General features: G+C 40.3%; 1 protein-coding gene and 1 long non-coding RNA gene across 5 annotated transcripts in view; one reads left to right on the forward strand and one right to left on the reverse strand.

Annotated features, from left to right (window-relative positions):
• Positions 1-13385, reverse strand: part of SSR1 (signal sequence receptor subunit 1) — a 37855-nt gene extending 24470 nt beyond the window's left edge. For 2 of the 3 annotated variants that reach the window (XM_027602708.1, XM_027602710.1), the window contains exons 1-7: positions 13211-13385; positions 10144-10256; positions 6882-6969; positions 4953-5215; positions 3031-3107; positions 1769-1847; positions 234-327 (exon numbers count right to left, since the gene is read on the reverse strand). In XM_027602708.1, coding sequence (XP_027458509.1) covers positions 234-327; positions 1769-1847; positions 3031-3107; positions 4953-5215; positions 6882-6969; positions 10144-10256; positions 13211-13289 — 793 coding nt within the window. In that variant the 5' untranslated portion in view covers positions 13290-13385. The remainder of the gene's footprint in view (positions 1-233; positions 328-1768; positions 1848-3030; positions 3108-4952; positions 5216-6881; positions 6970-10143; positions 10257-13210) is intronic. The other variant, XM_027602709.1, reaches the window with a different exon arrangement.
• A 112-nt stretch (positions 13386-13497) lies between these two features.
• LOC118357200 overlaps positions 13498-19533 on the forward strand; it is a 59533-nt gene continuing 53497 nt past the window's right edge. For both annotated transcript variants that reach the window (XR_004820215.1, XR_004820216.1), the window contains exon 1: positions 13498-13628. This is a non-coding gene — a long non-coding RNA (uncharacterized LOC118357200). The remainder of the gene's footprint in view (positions 13629-19533) is intronic.

Raw genomic sequence — 19533 nt, forward strand, 5'->3', positions numbered from 1 at the left:
ATTCACACATTTGTATATAAAACTGCAGATCTGGAAGCATTCTAAATTAAAGCATAAAAATACTACTCAGAATAAAATTTTAAAGTGTTTATTAATATTATACTAGATTCTACAGAAATAATGGAAAATATGAATGTTAAGTAGCATTGACCAAGCATTTTTATATCTAAAATACTTAATTTGATTTCCATTTAAGGGAAAAATTTTCCAGCCAAGTTTATAAGAATACTTACTGATCTGATTCAAAGTTTCCTGAGGAATCCAACTCATGTCAACATCATTCTGACTTGATGTACCCATCTCTACCTTCTGTATGGGTCTCTTGCGCTAAGAGAGCATAAAAACATTATTTTAAAGGAGTTCTATTATAACGTGCACTATAATATTAAAAAAGCGTATTAAGCTACCTAATTTAAATATCTTAAACAAATACATCCTCTTCAAAACATATTCGTACTTAAGTATTTTATTAATTAGAAAGAGAAAATCATGCCTAACACCAATTGTAAAGAATAAATGATAAGGAATAAATCTTCACAACGATTTATTTTCAGGTTTTAAAGGCCTTTTCCTCTGCTATAAAACTTCATAGGTCGGTGGGCTGGTGGACCAACTAAGAACTTCTACTTATACAGTGATTTTCTTTCCCTTTGGGAATCAAATCAAAGAATAAATTTATTTTAACATCCAACAAAATTCAAGATAATTACTGAAACACTGCATGCAGGCAGGTAGATTTCTGCACTGTTGGCATAGATAAAACAAAAATTTTAAACCTCATTTAAGCTAACAACCTCAAACTCTGTCCCTGGAGTATATGCAGCAAGACCGCTAGGAAGAAAGTGATTCAATTCCTTCCTTAATCTTGCTCTTAAACAACAAACCTAATCATTTACGTAAGAGTATTAGGTATACAGTCCAAAAACTGGACTCTGAATACACGAAAAGTAACTAAAAATGGCTTCATTCAAATAAAAAAACAAAAACTGGAGATGTCATTATACCTAATACATAAATCTATAGCAAAAATGCTATTATGAAAATGAGGTAAAGTTATGGAAATTAACACTTGAGCACTAAATATTTCTCTTTTAAAGAGCAAGTACTTAATAAAAATTTGACACAAAACTTGTTATACTTTCCACTGAGAGGAATAATATGGGTTGTTCCTTTTTTTTTTTTTTTTTTTTTTTTGCAGGGAGGACAGGGAGATAAAGATACAGTGAAAGAGAAATCATGATTATAACAGGTGCTTCAGTGTTGCCATTTTACTGCCCTAACAAGAAAGCAGAAGTTTGATAGAATACAGCCAAATTTATTCTTTCTTTTTCAAATGAAAAGACTCATTTAATTGCTAACTGGAAATTATCCCCAGAGTTAAAAGAATATTAAAGCAAATATAAAAGCTGTGTTGCTTCTAGGTAGAATAACATATCCATGAAAAAGTATAGTAAACAGAACAATGAAATCTTATGTCTGAGTTTAAGAAATAAAAATTCTAGCATGATTTAGAATTACAATATAAAAGTAAAGACCATTCTGGAGGGTGTAGCCAAAAGACCCTAAATGCATTTGTGTATGGAAGTCTAAACAGATCCAAGTCACATATCCAAGGTCTCACCTTCAGGTTTTATTTTAAAAAAGGTACAACAAACGTATAAATACACAAACCCACAGTTGAGAGCAAGAAGCCACAAATAACTAGATTATACTTAGCATGGTAACAACTTCTGAAGTATGGCTATAAGAGTCATTCATCTAGAATTACCTTTCTAGATTCCAGGAGTTGGTGAAGGCCAACAACAACCAAGAGCCCAAGACCAGCAAGGAACATATACATAAAGATTCTGATATAAAAGGAGAAAAAAACTGGCTTTAATTCTTAAGAAACACCGCAACTAATTAAAACTGTAATTCTGCTCTAACTCAAACAATACCACAGCTATAATTACAACTATAATTCTTTTAATTCTTTTTAAGATTTTATTTATTCATTTGAGACAGAGAGAGAGAGAGAGAGGGAGAGGGAGAGGGAGAGGGAGAGAAAGCATGAGCAGGGAGAGAGGCAGAGGGACAGGGAGAAGCAGGCTCCCTGCCGAGCCAGGAGTCCGATGTGGGGCTCAATCCCAGGACCCTGGGATCATGACCTGAGCCGAAGGCAGACGCTTAACCATCTGAGCCACCCAGGCGCCCCTACAACTATAATTCTAACACGATATATGCTTTCCAAATAACTTGGGGGGCAAAGGAAGAAAATATTTTATATTCAACTTAAATCTAGATAGTTAAGTTTCACAGATTTACTTTATCTTTAAGAACAGTCAAAAAAAGCAATTATATGATCTAAAATGAATAAAATTTCCTTATAATTTATTACACCCAAGCTCAGATTTTGCATAATTTGACTTAAAAATTGCTTTTGGTCAATTACATATAGGTATATAGTGACAAATGACTCACCCTCATTCACCAAGAACACAGTTTTTAAGCTAACATCTAGTTTGTATTTTTAATAGCAATTGAAGAGGTATATAACTTAGATGAAGCTGGTGATCAGCTCATGAGCATGAGGTAGAAAAGAATTTAGAAAGAGGGGACATTCAGAAAGCTATCTTTTTATTTTTTTTTAAAGATTTTATTTATTTGACAGAGAGAGACAGCGAGAGAGGGAACACAAGCAGGGAGAGTGGGAGAGGGATAAGCAGGCTTCCCGCCAAGCAGGGAGCCCGATATGGGGCTCGATCCCAGGACCCGGGGATCATGACCTGAGCCAAAGGCAGACGCTTAACGACTGAGCCACCCAGGCGCACCCAACTATCTTTTTAAAACAATTTTTGTCATTTCCCATTATCCTTCCTAACTCACTATTAATAGTTATAAAAATCACCTAAAATACAGATTTACAGAGACAGGATTTCACAAAAATCTACAGTCTGGTCCATTTTCACTATTAAAACAAATGTTGACAAGAGTAAGCCTTCCAGGACTGCCCTGTGAGATCAAGATCTACATATTGCAAATTTCACTTACGTTTCTCCATCTAACCCATCCTCTCTTTCAATAATCGTAACTGTTTGATTGAAGACAGCATCTTGGAATACATTGCCCTATTAATATAATAAATCACAAAAATGTCAACAGCATTGAAAAAAATAAAAGATTTTAAGATTTCTTAAAACCATTACCCTAACAGATATAAAACAGCTTTCTCATCACTTAGGTAAGACTCAAAAAAGTCACATGTAATTACACTCACTCAAAGTTATAATATTACTTTCTTCCACAAAATAAAAAATGCCTCCAACTTTGCTAAAGTTGTCCTCTGCTTTCATGAGGGCGGGGAAGGGGAAATGTGTGAGAAACCAGGGAAGTAAAATAAAGAGGGGATAAATGCACAGAAAGCAGCAAAGCCCACAGAACACCCATAAACTAGAAGCCATAACTTCTGTTGTGTATAATCCTCCAAAAAAAGGGGAAGAGCATGAAAATATATATAGTAGCAGCTGTAGTAGCAGATTTAAGAACCATACTTGAACGGAAGTCAAATCCATGTTCTAACTTCACAATGGATTGGGAAATCAATTTACAATAAACGCAATTTTCAGTACCAAAATATTTTTCTGTTGCGGTCTTGGAATAATTCTGTCAGTTCAACACAACTTCAGTTTTCAAATACAAGAATCACCGGGACAATACATAGATAGCTGTTTCCAGTGTTTGATGCTTCACACTAAGGCAGTACTTCTCAAAACTTGTCACTTATTGCTAAACTATAATTACGTAAGGTTTACTTCAAAATCTTTCCACCTGCATTCCTCCAATGACAATTCCAGGAATCAGAATACACTGATACAAATTAACATTCAAAATGGTACTAAAACTGAATATGTGTCTGTTGGATTAAGTTTAATTCTGCCTGAAAACAAGACAAAATATATAACTATTCAAACCGCTTAACTATAAAGTTGAGGAAGATTAATATATTTTGAAGGATGAAAAACTCTTCCCACTAATTAAAAAAAAAAAGAAAACTTAATTGCAGCATGAGAAATTTATCTTAGACATGAGTAAACATGTTGATACTACATGAAAAAAAGGTTGAGTAAGCTTCCAAAAGAGGATGAAATTTCCTTCTCTGAAAACTTTTTGAAAAGGAAATGGTTTAGATGTGCTCTCATCTGAAGGATGTAATAGTTGGCACCTACAGGTCAACTCCCAGCAGTAACATTCTAGGGGCTTCTCTCATTCATATATATACATATATATAATATATATATGTATGTATATATATATATATATAAAAATCCACAAGACAACAGAGCTTATATTAGACTATTTGGTTCTCATAAACCATAAACCTCACTGCTCTATCCTAAAAATATCTGATTATATTTTTATCTACGAGCATATAAAATGATGGAAAAACAGTACAGAAAGCCCTTAAAACTTACAAATAACCCTCTCCCACTCCTCCTGCTTGTGTTCCCTCTCTGTGTCTCTCTCTGTCAAATAAATAAATAAAATCTTTAAAAAAAAATAACTTACAAATAAAAGCAGTAAAATGGGCAAAATGCAAGCAATGAATGGAGGTACAAAACAAACTACTCTATATATTTTAACATCTTAATAAGCAATAGACTCCACTGTGTGGCTTACTGTTCTTTTAGGCTCAAGCTCAAGTCACATCTGCTTTCCTACTACAGCCCCTAACACTCATCTCTAGTATGTATCACTTATGCTGGAATATCACTTGTTTTTATCTATCTGCCCCACTGGATTCTAGACCTGAAGACAAATACGTGCAACTTATTTTTGCCTCTCTGTTGCCCATCACAGTTCCAACCATAAACAGGCACTTGAATGAATAAATTTAAGCGTATTCATCAAACAATGTCAACTGTCCTCATCCATCTCTAACTTAAAAAAAAAAAAAAAGGTTTAGAGGGCCTTACATTCAAATCTTTGTAGTTCAGATTGATGACTAGACCAAAGGGTCGTCCACCCATGGGCTCTGCAGGAATGAAGGAATATTCAAAAGTTGCCTGTCTCTGGGGTGGTACTACAGTGTTCAGAGGAAGAGCTGTGAAATTCTGGATATAAAACTGGTAGTCCTGAGGATAACGGAATGAGGCATCTAAGGATTCAACAATAAAATCTTCTGTACCCTTGTTTGTAAAGCCTACTAGGAACTTCACAATGTTATTCGCTGGAAAATCTAAGAAACAAACAAACAAAAAGAAACCAGAAGATTACAAAATGTTCAAAGCACACAAAATAATAGACATTACTAGGGATTTGGGTACCCTTTTCTACAAATGGACCTGGTTTCAGAATCTCTTTCAGTAGTGCACTCCAGTTACCCCCTAGTAACTGATTACAATTGGTATATAAACTAAAACCCTTGTCTGTACTCCAGCATTCTAACTTCAGAACTGAACGGAGCATCTCAGTGTTAGACTCTATCACTTCCACGCTGTGTGGTCTAAGAATGAGTTGTGTACTTTTAGCAGTAAGATTATCTTGCAGTGGGACTACTTGTCTTGAAGTCACTTCCAACTTATTATCTGTTATCTGTGCAGATAAGAATGACAGAAAGGTAAGTCTAAGAGGTCCACCTGAAAATCATAGTATCTGTTAAAGTATTGGAAAAAAAAAAATTAGGGGCGCCTAGGTGGCTCAGTCGTTAAACATCTGCCTTTGGCTCAGGTAGCCCTGCTCAGCGGGAAGCCTGCTTCTCCCTCTCCCACTCTCCCTGCTTGTGTTCCCTCTCTTGCTGTCTCTGTCAAATAAATAAATAAAATATTTAAAAAAAAGAAAAAAATTAACCCGGTAACCCATACCACTTTAAGCAATCAGTCAAAACACAAATTTGAAGGTACAACCCAATGAGGAAGCTATTAAAAAAAAAAGGAAAAATCTCTTAATCAAATCATACTTTTTGTAGGCATTAAATTCAAATATATGTGGGAATAAAACAAAACTTGAGAAGACCAAGATAATTAATAACTTCAAAAAGGAAAGTCTTCAATAATTATATGTGGCCTACAGAGCTGAGTTTCACCCAATTTAGCAGAGGCTTTGGGACAGACTCATCTGGGTCCGTCTTCAAAATCTATTTACCAAATGAGTAACCCTGGACACGTTCTTCACCTCTCTAAACCTCAATTTATTTTATTTTTTTTAAAGATTTTATTTATTTATTTGAGAGAGAGAGAGAATGAGAGATAGAGAGCACGAGAGGGAAGAGGGTCAGAGGGAGAAGCAGACTCCCTGCTGAGCAGGGAGCCCGATGCGGGACTCAATCCCGGGACTCCAGGATCATGACCTGAGCCGAAGGCAGTCGCTTAACCAACTGAGCCACCCAGGCGCCCCTAAACCTCAGTTTAACAGTAACTATCCTCATACGGTTTCTGTTAAGATTAAATGAATGCACACAAAATACTGAGCACAGTGTTTATTTACAGCTCTCCATAAATATAAGACATCATTATTTTCTTTTAATGAAACTGGGCTCTAATCCAGGCCTAATCATACAGATTTAATATTTCACTAATATTTACACTCAAATTATGAATCAGTTTACTGTGGCAATTTGAAAAAAGTTGAAAAACAGTTTCTTCCAAAAGAACATTTAACTTCTAATTAAAATAGATAGTATTTAATTTCCCCCTTAGTTTAAATGCCAGGAATACTACCTTATAGATATGGGTAATCACACATTAAGAGGATTTTTTTGAAATACGTATTTATACCATACTTGTAATGTAAGAAAGAGAAAAGATGAATAAAGGTCTTAGGCATTACTAACGCTTCCCCAAAAAAGTGAGCTTGTCATTTGAAAAATTCCTATGTCTGAGTTAAAACTAACATTTCTCTATTACCTTCTCCTTTCACAAACAGGATAGTTGTATCTGCACTTGGCGAAGCTTCAGGTTCACCAGATACATCTTCTTCCTCTTTATCTTCAGCCTAACAAAAACAACATTAGAAAGATAATTATGGAGGAAAATACATCATTTAAAAATAATGACTTCACTAGATTTGGGACAAAATACTTCTTCTCCAAGACTTTGCTGGGATTAGTAGTGGTATGAATTTCAGTGTATCTCATCAGTTAACATAAAACTTCCAGAGTGGTGCATCTCAAAGAATAACATGCATACTAATCCCCTGGGGATTTTATGCAGCTCTGATACAGTTCTAGGGAAAGCCTGAAATTCTGTATTTCTAAAAGCACCCAGGAAAAACCAAGGCTGCAGGTACTCAAGCCACATTTTGGAACTGTAAGGTTCTAGAGCATGGGTTGGTAAACTTTTATCTGTCTAGTTTGAAAAAAGTTTAAAAACAGTGTCTTTCAAAGGAACATTTAATTCGCAGTTAAAACAAACAGTATTTATTTTCCCCCTCACAGAACAATTTTCCTGTGAGAAGATGTCACACAACTTGGAAGAAGTGGTTTAAAAAAAAAAAGTGAGCAGGATCATACTGGGATAATGGAAAGGTCCTAAAATTCAGAGTTGCTCAACTTGGTACATTTACTATGGATTGTTGAATTATATGTTTAAAACAGGTTAATAGTATGATATGTAAATTATATCTCAATGAAGTAGTTACAAAATGTGAACAAATTTTAATTTAAAATTTTAATCCTCGGGGCACCTGGGTGGCTCAGTTGGTTAAGCATCTGCCTTCAGCTTAGGTCATAATCCCAGGGTCCTGGGATCGAGACCCGCATCTGGCTCCCTGCTCAGTGGGGAGCCTGCTTCTCCCTCTCCCTCTGCCCCTTTCCCCCACTCATTCTGTCAAACAAATAAATGAAATCTTAAAAAAATTTACCTTTAAAAAAATTTTAATCCTCAGTGCAGCACTTCTGTAGGCATCAATGAGGATTATCATTTAGGAATGAGAGATACTCATACACTTGAAGTGTTCAGGTCTTTAATAAATTGAGATGCTTAAGGGCACCACTGTTTATTGGCATTTTGCTTTTCTCACTTATGTAAAACACTCTCTCTCCCAATAGACAGACTTCTCAAGGGCAAAGACTGTCTTATACTTTAAAAATTCTTCACACCCAGCTCATACACTCAAGAGAAGACACTCAGACATTTGTTCGATGACTGTGCAATTGTTTGATGTTATATATTAAGTATCCTTAATGATACCCTTCATTTAGTAAGAGTTAGTGAATTTCTACTTTTGAGAAAAGAGACCCACAAATAGGAAGAGACCAGAGACAAGAAGGCAGAAACCATAAGCTGTAATAAGGAGGAAAGAGTATACTTGAGAAATGGTTAAGGGAAATCACCCCGAAGATTTGATTAATGGGTTGTGGGATAAAAAGAAATGGAAGTCCTAAGGCAAGAGCTTGAACCACTAGAGCCGTTATCAAAACAGAAAATAGTTTATGGAGGTGGGATGGATGGTAAAAGCTGAATTCCATTTTGAAGATATAAAATTTCAGGTATGAATGGAGTATCCAGATGGTGCTATCCGGCAGAGAGTGGAAATAAAGGTATGGAGCTCAGTAAGGTAAATAGCTAGAGACAAGATCTGAAGGTCATCGGTAAAAGGTGGTGCTGGTTGAAACCATGTGTTTCATCAACATTAAGGAGCCAAGCAGAGGGAGGGAAGGTGGTAGAGACCAAGCAGCAGCAGCTGGGCAGAGGAAACTAAAGGGGCGGGGAACAGAAGCCAACATGAAGAGACTCAAGGAAGGGGTACTCCGCAAATGCTACAAATGCTAACAAGGGTTCGAACAGGTTAACAATGAAAAACAGGCCAGGAATTTCGCAATTAGGTCAGTGGTGACTTAGCAAGAACAGTTTTACTAGCTACATCGGACCAGACCACAGTACAAATGTGAAGTAAGTAGAGTGGTACAGCTTACTCTTTTTAAGATATGTGCTGGTAAAGAAAAGAAAATATGTAGCAACTTAAAGCGGAGGAATAAGGAAGTGGCATATTATAAGCACATGCATAACTTAACAGAATCAAGTCACTGAGAAGGAACAATGAAGTTACAGAAGGAAAGAATAATATAAAATCCCACAGGACGAGATGGGGACAAGCACACAGGTGGTAGGGCTAGCCTTAGAAAGAGCAAAGACAACTATTTTTAAAGGAGAAAATGTAGAAAGGATGAGTGAATAATATCTTTAGAAGTAGAAATTTGATAGAGTTCACACTTGATGGCCTTCGTTTTCTGACACTGAAGGCAATGTGTTGCTAAGTCTGTGAAGAGGACTGATTCTGGAGTTTAAAAATTTGTGCAGGATACATTATAGTCCAAGAGAGGAAATAAAACTAGCTAGAAGCATGCTGCAATGATCTTGATTCTAGCCCAACATTCTGTTTTACTGTAATTTCATAGTAAAAATTTCAGAAAAAAATTTAAGAGATCTTCTCTAAGCCCCTTCCTCTTCACAGGACACATTTTATATACTGTTTACTGCCTGCTCCTCACTTCCTGACACCAAAACACATATATATTACCCCAAGAACAGAAACTCCATGAGAGCAAATACCTGGTTTGTTTACTCCAGCACTGGGAAAAGTTCCTAGCACACAGTATGGACCCAGTAAATATTTGCTTACTGAATGAAGGAAAAAAAGATCCAGAGAGAGAAGCTACTCAAAGTCAAAAAGCTAAGTAGCATGCATCCCAAATCTATCAACACTGATCCAGTGCCATTCCCACTCTGTACCCTCTTAGACTCATGTCCATATGATCTTTAATTGTTCTGTTTCATGTCTCCTTCCATGTGCAAGAAAATACCATGATCCATCCTCAGTCACTGCCCCATCTCCCAACTTCAATCCACTCTGATCACAGTAACAAACCCCTAAAAGCAAGAATTTTAATATCAAATTTGTCTATAAAAAGATGAATGCTAGGGGTGCCTGGGTGGCTCAGTTGGTTAAGAGTCTGCCTTTAGCTAAGGTCATGATCCCAGGGTCCTGGGATTGAGGCCCACATCACGCTCCCTGCTTAGCGGGGAGTCTGCTTCTCCCTCTCCTTCTGCCTGCCACTCCCCCTGCTTGTGCTCTCCCTCTCTGTCAAATAAATAAAATCTTTAATTAAAAAAAAGGATAAATTCTAGAAATGATATGAGCATGAATTACATTGTATAGAACACTAACCAAATCTGTAGGTTCATCTTCTTCCACCTCTGCTTCATCATCTTCATCTTCGATTATTGAATCTTCCACTGTTTCTTCATCTTCTGTAAGATCCTGAGCTGTAGCTAATGAGCCTAACAATAAAATACAAAACAAGCAGTTAACCTTTACCCCTGGCATACCAGTGCTTTTTTAGTCCCAGGTATAGGCAATACATTTTCCCCCTTGGAGTAATTCAATTTCCCAGTTCTCTTGAAAGATACCAAATTACAATGCATCTAGAATATCCATGATTTTATCTTATCGACAGTCTTACCAACAATATGTTAACTTTAATGGGAAATGCTGTTTAATTTTCAAAAGCACTTAACTGTTGGGAAAATAAACTGCTGAAACTAAAGATGCCTTGGAGCTCAGATAAAAAACTTTAAGTTTGTTTTAAAACTAAGACACCCCAGGGGTGCGTGGGTGGCTCAGTCGGTTGAGAGTCTGCTTTCAGCTCAGTAATGGTCCTAGGGTCCTGGGATCAAGCCCCACATCACCCTTCCTCCACCGCCCCGTCAGGCTCCTTGCTCCAAGGGGAGCCTACTTCTCCCACTCCTTCTGCCCCTCCACCTGCTTGTGTGCACTTGTGCGCGCTGTCAAATAAATAAATAAAATCTTAAAAAATAAAAGTAAGCAGCTCCAAAATTTAATCCTATTAACCATACAAAAAAAAAAAACCCTTCTCAGGTCTAAAATTGAGAAAATAGCAACCTCAATTAACTAGGCAAGAAACATTTATTAAAGTTGACTACAACTCAAACTCTTAGAACTTAATAGCATGTAAGTCCAAGGAACAAATACTTATATGGCATCCACGGTAAAAACTAGCTTGCATAAAGCACATTTCGTAAAATAAAAACTATACTGGCAACTTCAGGGTTTATAGCATTGAAAGCATGCATCTATTTGCATATGGCTTCAAACATGTTTTAAGTACTTTATTTCCCCTACACTTAAAAATTAACCGTAACTGGGGCGCCTGAGTGTCTCAGTCATTGAATATCTGCCTTTGGCTCAGGTCGTGATCCCGGGGTCCTGGGATCGAGCCCCGCATCGGGCTCCCTGCTCCACGGGAAGCCTGCTTCTCCCTCTCCCACTACCCCTGCTTGTGTTCCCTCTCTCGCTGTCTCTGTCAAATAAATAAAATCTTAAAAAAAAAAATTAAGCAGAACTGTAAGGCCAAGAAATTATAATTTTATAGGCAAAAGTTCTCTAAATAAGTCGTATTAAATCTCAGGCAAGACACTCAAAAGAAATTTCAAAGTTCTAGTGACTCTTCCAACATTTCTCAGAAAGAATGATGATGTGGCAATTCAGGAGGGAGAAAAATGTGGGAAAGGAAGCATGTGTACATGCTGCAATACCCAGGAAAAACAGTGTATGTTAAGGACTCTGCATTTTAAGCCCTTTCCACTTCCTTGAGTTTTTACCGGCTGTTAAGATTTATGTAAAACATTAAAGAACACTGAACCACACATTATGAACTAAAAAACAGCTTCTACTGTTTGCTGAAAAAAGACAGTGCATTCATAATTTACAAGTCATTTTCTAAAACTAGTAAGAAAAATACCTAAACTGACATAATTTTAAGTTGGACTTAAATTTCAAGACTAAATATGTACAATGGCTTTTCACCGTACATTTCAGTAGGTATTAATATTAACCAGTAACAATTTTGTGCCTAAAAAGTCTAGCAATTCTCAGTTGGAAAAATTAAGAAAAAAATATCCTTTGAAAGAAAGACCACTCCTCACAAAAAAATGTTTAAAGATATCCAGTTAGGTTTAGATACAATTCAGGTTTCTTTTTTCTTTTTTCCTTAAAAAAGAAAATGTTTTCAAACCTGAAAAACATACTCTGGATTCTAAGTAAGTACAACTGTCAAATTTTCTTTAAAAAGCCAAATAAAAACAAACCAGCAAGCAACTCAAAGAAAAAGAATCCCTCTTTAAACCTGCAAATGAATTCATTAACAGGTTTGGTTAATTCTCTCATTTGCTTTTCTACCCACTAAAGAGAAACCAGTCTCACTTCACTTTTCTTTGCAAAAGCACTCGGGGATACCTGTCACTATCATTCGTTTTGCCATACAGCTTGCTTAAACTTACAGAATGAAAGGAATTCTAGTGATCGTTTAGTCAGACTGACTTTTACAGATTAGAAAACTGAAGTTCATAATAGAACCAGGGCAAAAAGACAAGTTTCCACATCTTTAATGTTCTGTTATTTTCACACCAGATTAACTGTTGGGAAAGAATAAACCGAAATACGCCTATAATGTCGAATTCGATCCCCCCCTCCCCCCAGGGCAATGCGATGCTTCCACAAAACAAAAAAAGTTATAGAAAAAAGGAAGAAGAAAAATGAGGGCTCAAGTAATAGGCAGGATTCCTCAGTCGGCCTGGGAGTAGGGGTGGACAATGAAGGCGAAGATGCGGAGTTTTTCTGAAATGAAGACTCCTGGTAACACACAGGGGTCAGGAGCTGATAAACTGGGAGATGACCAGAAAGGAGGTGAGGGGGCGGAGATGCTCTAAGAGTTTAAGTGTGTAGAAACCACGGGTTTCAGTAAATGAATGAAGGAAGACTCCCAACGTGGAAGCCAAAGACACGTCAGCCCAGAGCGGATGGGGGTGGAGCGGAGGCGGCCAGAAGAAATACAACGGGCTGCAGCGCGCTCAGGGTGCAGCTGTGCTCACTGCCCCCTCGCCCTCTTCCCTAAGCCGAGGACCCACCAACTCCGGCCACAGCTGCAGGCGCGGGTCCCGGGCCAGGGGAGAAACCCAAGGCTAGGGGCGGCCACCAAGCAAGGTCGCCCGGCACTGCCCCGCGCTCCGCTGGAAGGGGCAGAGGCCCTAGCGGGGGTTCGCCCCGCGCGCGCTAGGACCCCCCCTACTACAAGCCGGGGGTCGGGGAGGGGTGGGGAGAGGCTGGCGGGACGGACGCCGGACCCAGGAGCCGCTGCCACCTCCAGCTTCAAAACTTGGCTGTCGCTGGCGTCTCCTTCCCGGCCAGGACCCGCCGCCTACCCCCTTCGCCTCACCTCCAGGGCCGCTGCGGAGCAAGAGGGTAGCGGGGAACACGAGCAAGAGAAGCAGAAGCAGGCGGGAGAGGAATCTCATGGCGCAGCCGATCCGGTGTCCAGTCACCGCCCGCCAGTGCTCTCCGCGGCTCCGGCGGTAATGGCGTTACTCTTCATCCGGGCTCCGGAAGGGGGCGGGGCACGCACCACGCACGGGCCCTTGCCACACCCCCTCCTCTGGCCGAGGAACGCCGCCAACGTGGCTTCTTGGCTGGGAGTGGTGGGGAGCGCGGGCAGCCCCAGGAGTCACGTGACCGGCTGCCCGGGGCTTCTGACTTGCCCGCGAAAGTGCGCCTCCCCCAGTAGTCGCGGGCTGGCCCGCCTGCGGTTTGTTGCTCGACCCGCCCGGCTCGTCCTTCGGTCCCAATTAATTAGCGTCGTAAGTAGTTTGCTTTATTTGAATGACGATCTGCCTGGTGCCCCGGTGCGGTAGTCTTTGTATAATTTTAATAGTGATAGAAGGGATATGAACTACCGTGTGTGGCACTGAAAAGCAAAGATGTTTTGTAATACATGTTTGTTCAAAAAACGCAAAAAGCCTAAAAAATGGACAGTGGAAAATTTTGGCTCCTATCCGCCCACACCCTCACCCATAGTTAAATAGTGAGTTCTTAAATTCTTGACATTCCAGAATTATAAATCGCCTAGAACGGTGCCTGGCATATTGTAAACATTTGGCAAATATATAATAGAGGCAACAATGGCTGTTTAGTGTCCTTCACTTTCCTTCTCTTCTAGTTAGACTTTAGGTTGCTACCAATACTCTGGTATTTCATGCCATTAAACGGTGTGAATACCAAGTACTATTGGGCTGGACCGGTGTGAGATAGCCTACGGATGATGAAACTAACGTTGATTGCGTGCTTACTATTGTCAATCACTATCTCTTAAGAGCTGTGCTTTCATGTATAATTTATATAATCTCTATAAAAATCCCTATGAGCTGGATATTATTTACTGAGAAGAAAAGAGACACAGTAAGGTTAAAGGCTTAAAGGCTAGTCAAAGGCAGATGCAAGATTTGAACCTGGCAGTCTGGTTCCAGATTCCTGCTCCATGGCCTAGAACCATCTGCTGTTCTATTCCTGCACTGGCTCTGCTCAAGGCCTCACTGGCCTGGGGACCCTGTACAAGCAGCGTGTGGCTGCTGTTGCCACTAATTCTGTCTGCTAAAATCACAGCCTGACAGTGCTGGGCTGAACCAACTCAGGTCCACGCCCCACCACCGGGCCACCAGTGTCACTGCCACTGCCGCTGTTAAGAAGAAAACTCACAGGCCCAAAATGGCATCATTTAGGCCAGATCACCAAATCTGAACTTGATACACAACGTAATTGCAGTTTCAGCTTCCCCCAGAAACTCAGTCTTAACCAGTCAGTTGGGAATTTTCTGATCAGCATCAATAAGGAATCTTGTCACAGGGGCCCTTCTCCAACCTCCAAAAGAAGGTAAGGTAATCAACCTAACAAGACAGCCTGTCCTTCCCTCTAAGGGGCAGGTGACTGTGCCTGAAACAATCCTTTCTTTTCTTTTGCTAATAACTTCTTGCCCCACCCTCCTTCCTATAAAAACTTTCCATTTTGAACACTTCCTCCTCGGAGCTGACCTCTACATGCTAGATGAGATGCTGTCCAATTTATGAATCACAATAGAGCCAAGTAGATCGAATTTACTCGGTTCAGTTTTGGTTTTTTAACATGGCTGAGGCAGCCACTCTGCTGCTGCCTCCATTTCTGTGGGCCACTCTGTGCTAAAGCCACCAAGGCCACGGGCACGACTTTGCGGCTGAACCTTGCCGAGCACTTTACTGGCAAGGGAAGACTGTCCCTCCCCAACTTTGTATTTCGTGAGTTTCAGATCAGGCCTTTTCTGAGTTCCTGATGTCTGACAGGTTTTTTGACAAACGCATCCCTCTATTTAACTTGTGGCTGTCTCCTCGCACCAGGAAGTGTGAACCGTGTAACAGAAAATAGACGTTATACAGTGCTCAATATCACCTCTTCTCTCCTTTCTGGACCAAGGATATCTCACTGACTCCTTTCCCTTCAGAGGATTGACTTCCAGTGGGGAGGATTCTCATTATAATTAAAATGAGATTCCTATTAGGTCCGTCTCTCCAGTTCTCAGGACATAGCCTGAACCAGGAAGGATAATCCAGTTCAGGCTTAAACTGGGACTGCCACACCAGGTATCAAATGATTGCTAATGGATTTTATTTCGGACTTGAATTTTAGAGAACCAGCTGCTAAATGCTCATCAGGGACAAATAAAATGTGCCTACTCTGGATGTGACTGACGTGCAGAATTTAGGGAAAATAAAAACATGCAACCAGAAAACAAACATATGTGACTGTGCAGTGGGTATAAAAATAAAAAGTAGTTGCCTGTGGATCAGGGAAGTAAAATACTCACCCTGATCTGGGTGCTCACAAACCTTTTATTATCATGATCTACATTCTCACTATAATAAGCAGCTTTCTCTTGGTGCCCACCCAGAGCTCTCCCCATTAGTTGGTTCCAATCCTTGATTCATGGAATTAAGAATCTATCCACTAATAGGGGCACCTGGCTGGCTTAGTCAGTAGAGCATGTGACTCTTGATCTCGGGGTAGTGAGTTTGAGCCCCATGTTGGGGGTAGAGATTACTTAAAAAATAAAATCTTTTTAAAAAATATCTATCTAATTTATTTAGATCTTTCCAAATATTTCCCCATGCTCTCCCTCTCTCTCACCTCTGCACCTATCTCTCTAAAGATACTCTGTTTTCCAGGAATATACCACATCCGGTTATTCTCCTTTATGTGGCTCAGGCAGATCTACAGTTGATTTTCCACTTTTGTCATTTTATTCCCTTGGAATTTGTAGAAGCAGAGCCATCTCTTCCTCTGATTACTTAAGAGTTCCCCTCAGCGTCGTTGGCAAATGGGATCATTTTAAGCACCAGTTTTGGTTCTGTTATATTCCTCCAGATTATCACATAGCTGAGGAACTTCCTCATGCCCCTTAAACTTTTGCTCAACTGTTACCTTGTTAGTGGGACTTACCTTCACTGCCTAATTTAAAACCACAACTCTCCAACCTTCCCTCCCCCACACTCTCTATTCCCTTCCTTCTATTCTCCTTCATTCATAGCACTTGTTACCTTCTCACACAATATATATAGTTGATTATGTGTCCTGTCTGGAAACATCTGGAGGCCAGGGATCTTTGTGCCTTTGAGTCAACGTTACAGAAGAGTACTCTCCATGGTAACTCAGAAAATATTTGTTGACTTTGTTGTATTGTTACAAGTGACATCTTTTCTCCACAAATTTGCCACCTCAGTTTAATTGTAGGCTTAATAGGAAATGAAAAAATATCAAGAAAAAAAAGGAATTGTGTTTATTGCATGCAAGCAAAGACTTAAGTGTTCTTTCACCTAGCAAGGGCTGAAGAAAAGAATTGGTTTCTTTGTGCTATCCTTTACCTCTGAAAGAAAATCCTCATGGAAAGGGGGCAGTACAGGAAAAAGAGGCAGAAAATAAAGACTTTCAAAGGAGTCCTGACTCCTCGCTTAGAAGGAGGGCTTATATTCTCTCACCAGCCTCCCGGGCATTCTTCCCATCTGGTTCTCTTTCTGCACAATGCACAGACCTCCCCAGCTCAGATTTCCTTGAAAAGAACCAATGGACAAAAGCACAGTCACCTGATCACTGTCCACAAAACCTGCCACTTACCTCCATCTGTACACTTGGGCTCTGCCTTCCTTTCTGTTACAATAAAAAATATTTATAGGCCCACAAAGGGCATCCACCATTTGTGGTCTGCGTCCTATCTCCTGCTCAGAAACGTGTGATTCTGAGAATAGCTCTCTCTTCTCTATCTCATAATAAATTTCTACTTCTCCAGTTCATCGTTCCCAACAACATGCAAACATCCTGTAATATTGCCCATCTTAAAAAAACAAAACTCCCTGTGGCCCCTGTTCCCCTTCAGCAACAGCCTCCTTTCTCTGCTCTCTGACACAGTAAAACATCACTATCTCACCCTTCAATTTTCTTCTCCACCTATTCCAACGAGGCTTTTATTTTTACCGCTGAAACATCTCCATCTTGCTAAATCACAAAGTCTTCATCTGATCCCGGCCCCCATCCTTCTTTCACACTTGTTCTTCTAGGCTCAGTGACAACCTTACTCTCCTAGTTTTCTTCCCACTTCGCCAGCCCCTCCTTCTCCTCTACCTGGCCCCTAAAGGTAGGCTTGTTGGAATGGATATACTATGTAAGGCGGCCTGGAAAACACTCCATCTACCAAATCAAGAAGGAACGCACAGGTGAGAAGGGCTCCAGCCTCTCTGAGACCAGTGGTGGCTATCCTCTGGAGCCCAGGCTGAGGGTTAGAGATGCTGTTACAGAACGGGGCCGATTGCAGCGAGGATGAGAGGATGAGAATGGACGGAGGCCATGTGGCAACCCTTAACCATCAGAAACAAGGTAGGCTTAGTTATCACCATGAGCTGCAAAGTCTGAACAGGGGAGAGGAGTAGAGAACAGGCAGGAGGAGTAACCTGGAGAGAGGCAATGGTTACTAATATTAATAATACTACCCAACTTAGTGTTAATTTTTTTTTTTAAGATTTTTACTTTTTTATTCATGAGAGACAGAGAGGGAGAGGCGGAGGGAGAAGCAGGCTCCCAAGGAGCAGGGAGCCTGATGCGGGACTCGATCCCAGGACTCTGGGATCCTGACCTGAGCCGAAGGCAGTCGCTTAACCAACTGAGCCACCCAGGCGCCCAACTTAGTGTTAATTTATACCATTAAAGAAATCAAGAAAGATCAAGAAGAGGCTGAGGGCAGTTGCCCAGTAAAGCCACAGTCCCCTCCTCAGCTAGGCATGAGCCAATTCTCAATTCCAGAATTCAGTAACTGAAGAGAAGCCAGGGTGCTATGATGAGGAGCCCTGAAACACAATTCAGTAGTGAATCCGCCATCTTTCTTCAAGGGGACCTATGGACATTTGCTCACGGTAATCATGCATTGAGGAAAGGGGAACACCCAGACCTTTGGAGGATTGTTGGACACAAGTTCTAAATCGATGTTATATCCAGGACCTAAGTTGTCAACACAGCCCCCTTTTAGGGTAGAAATATAAGGGAGCCAGGCAATAAATGGAGTACCAGCCTGGGTCCAGCCAACAGTGGGTCCTTTAGGTTATCAGACCCACCCATATTTGGTCCCTAAAAGTACAAATGGAATGGATATACTTGGTGGTTGAAAGAACCTTTACACTGGTTCCTAAGGGAGCCATCAGGAGTATTATGACAGGCACCTGGGTGGCTCAGTCAATTAAGCGTCCGACTCTTGGTTTTAGATCGAGCCGAGCCCAGAGTCAGGCTCCACGCTCAGCGTAGAGTCTGCTTGAGATTCCCTCTTCCTCAGCCCCTCCCCCATTCGTGCACACTCTCTCTATTTCTCAAATAAATAAAAATCTTAGAAAAAAAGAGTATTATGATGGCTAAATGGAAGCTTCTCAAACTGGCACTACCACTCCCCTTCCCAACAGAGATAGTAAATTAAAGCACACCCAGTCCCAGGGGAAGGGGAAGGTGTGTGCCACTCTCATTGTGGCGGTGGTCTCTGTCAAATTCCAATTTAATTTGCCAGTTGGCCCCTCCAACAACTAGATGGATCATGGCAGATAACAATGAAGTACCCCCAAAAAGTAACCAAGTAGCAGCCTCAGTGCCCCATGCTCAAGCCCAGCAGCTGATCACAGTTTGTCCTACTAACCCTTCTCTTGTATGTTCCCTAAGAACAAGATTGACCAGAATCCTGAGGAAATGGGGGGAGAAAGCAGTGATTGACTGCAAATAGGCTGGAGGAGATTTGGGGTATATGTGATGGAAATATTCTAAAACTAGATTGTGGTTAATTACTGCATGACTTTAAATTTACTTTGTAAATCACTGAGTTCTACACTTAACAACAGAGGACTTTTACAGTATGTAAATCATCCTTCAGTAAAAGGAAGAGTATGTTTAAAGATTTTATTTATTTATTTGTCGGGGGGGTGGTCACAAGCAGGGGGAGTGGCAGGCAGAGGGAGAAGCAGGCTCCCACCGAACAAGGAGCCTTATGTGGGACTTGATTCCAGGACTCTGGGATCATGACCTGAGCCAAAGGCAGAAGCTTAACCAACTGAGCCACCCAGGCGCCCCAGGAAAGAGTATATTTAAGAAGATACATTTATTAGTTGTAGCAGTTCCTTGTGTATTTATGCTCTATAGTTTTTATGCCTATTTGTG

The sequence above is a fragment of the Zalophus californianus genome, chromosome 7, assembly GCF_009762305.2.
Source record: "Zalophus californianus isolate mZalCal1 chromosome 7, mZalCal1.pri.v2, whole genome shotgun sequence".
NCBI classification, from domain to species: domain Eukaryota; kingdom Metazoa; phylum Chordata; class Mammalia; order Carnivora; family Otariidae; genus Zalophus; species Zalophus californianus.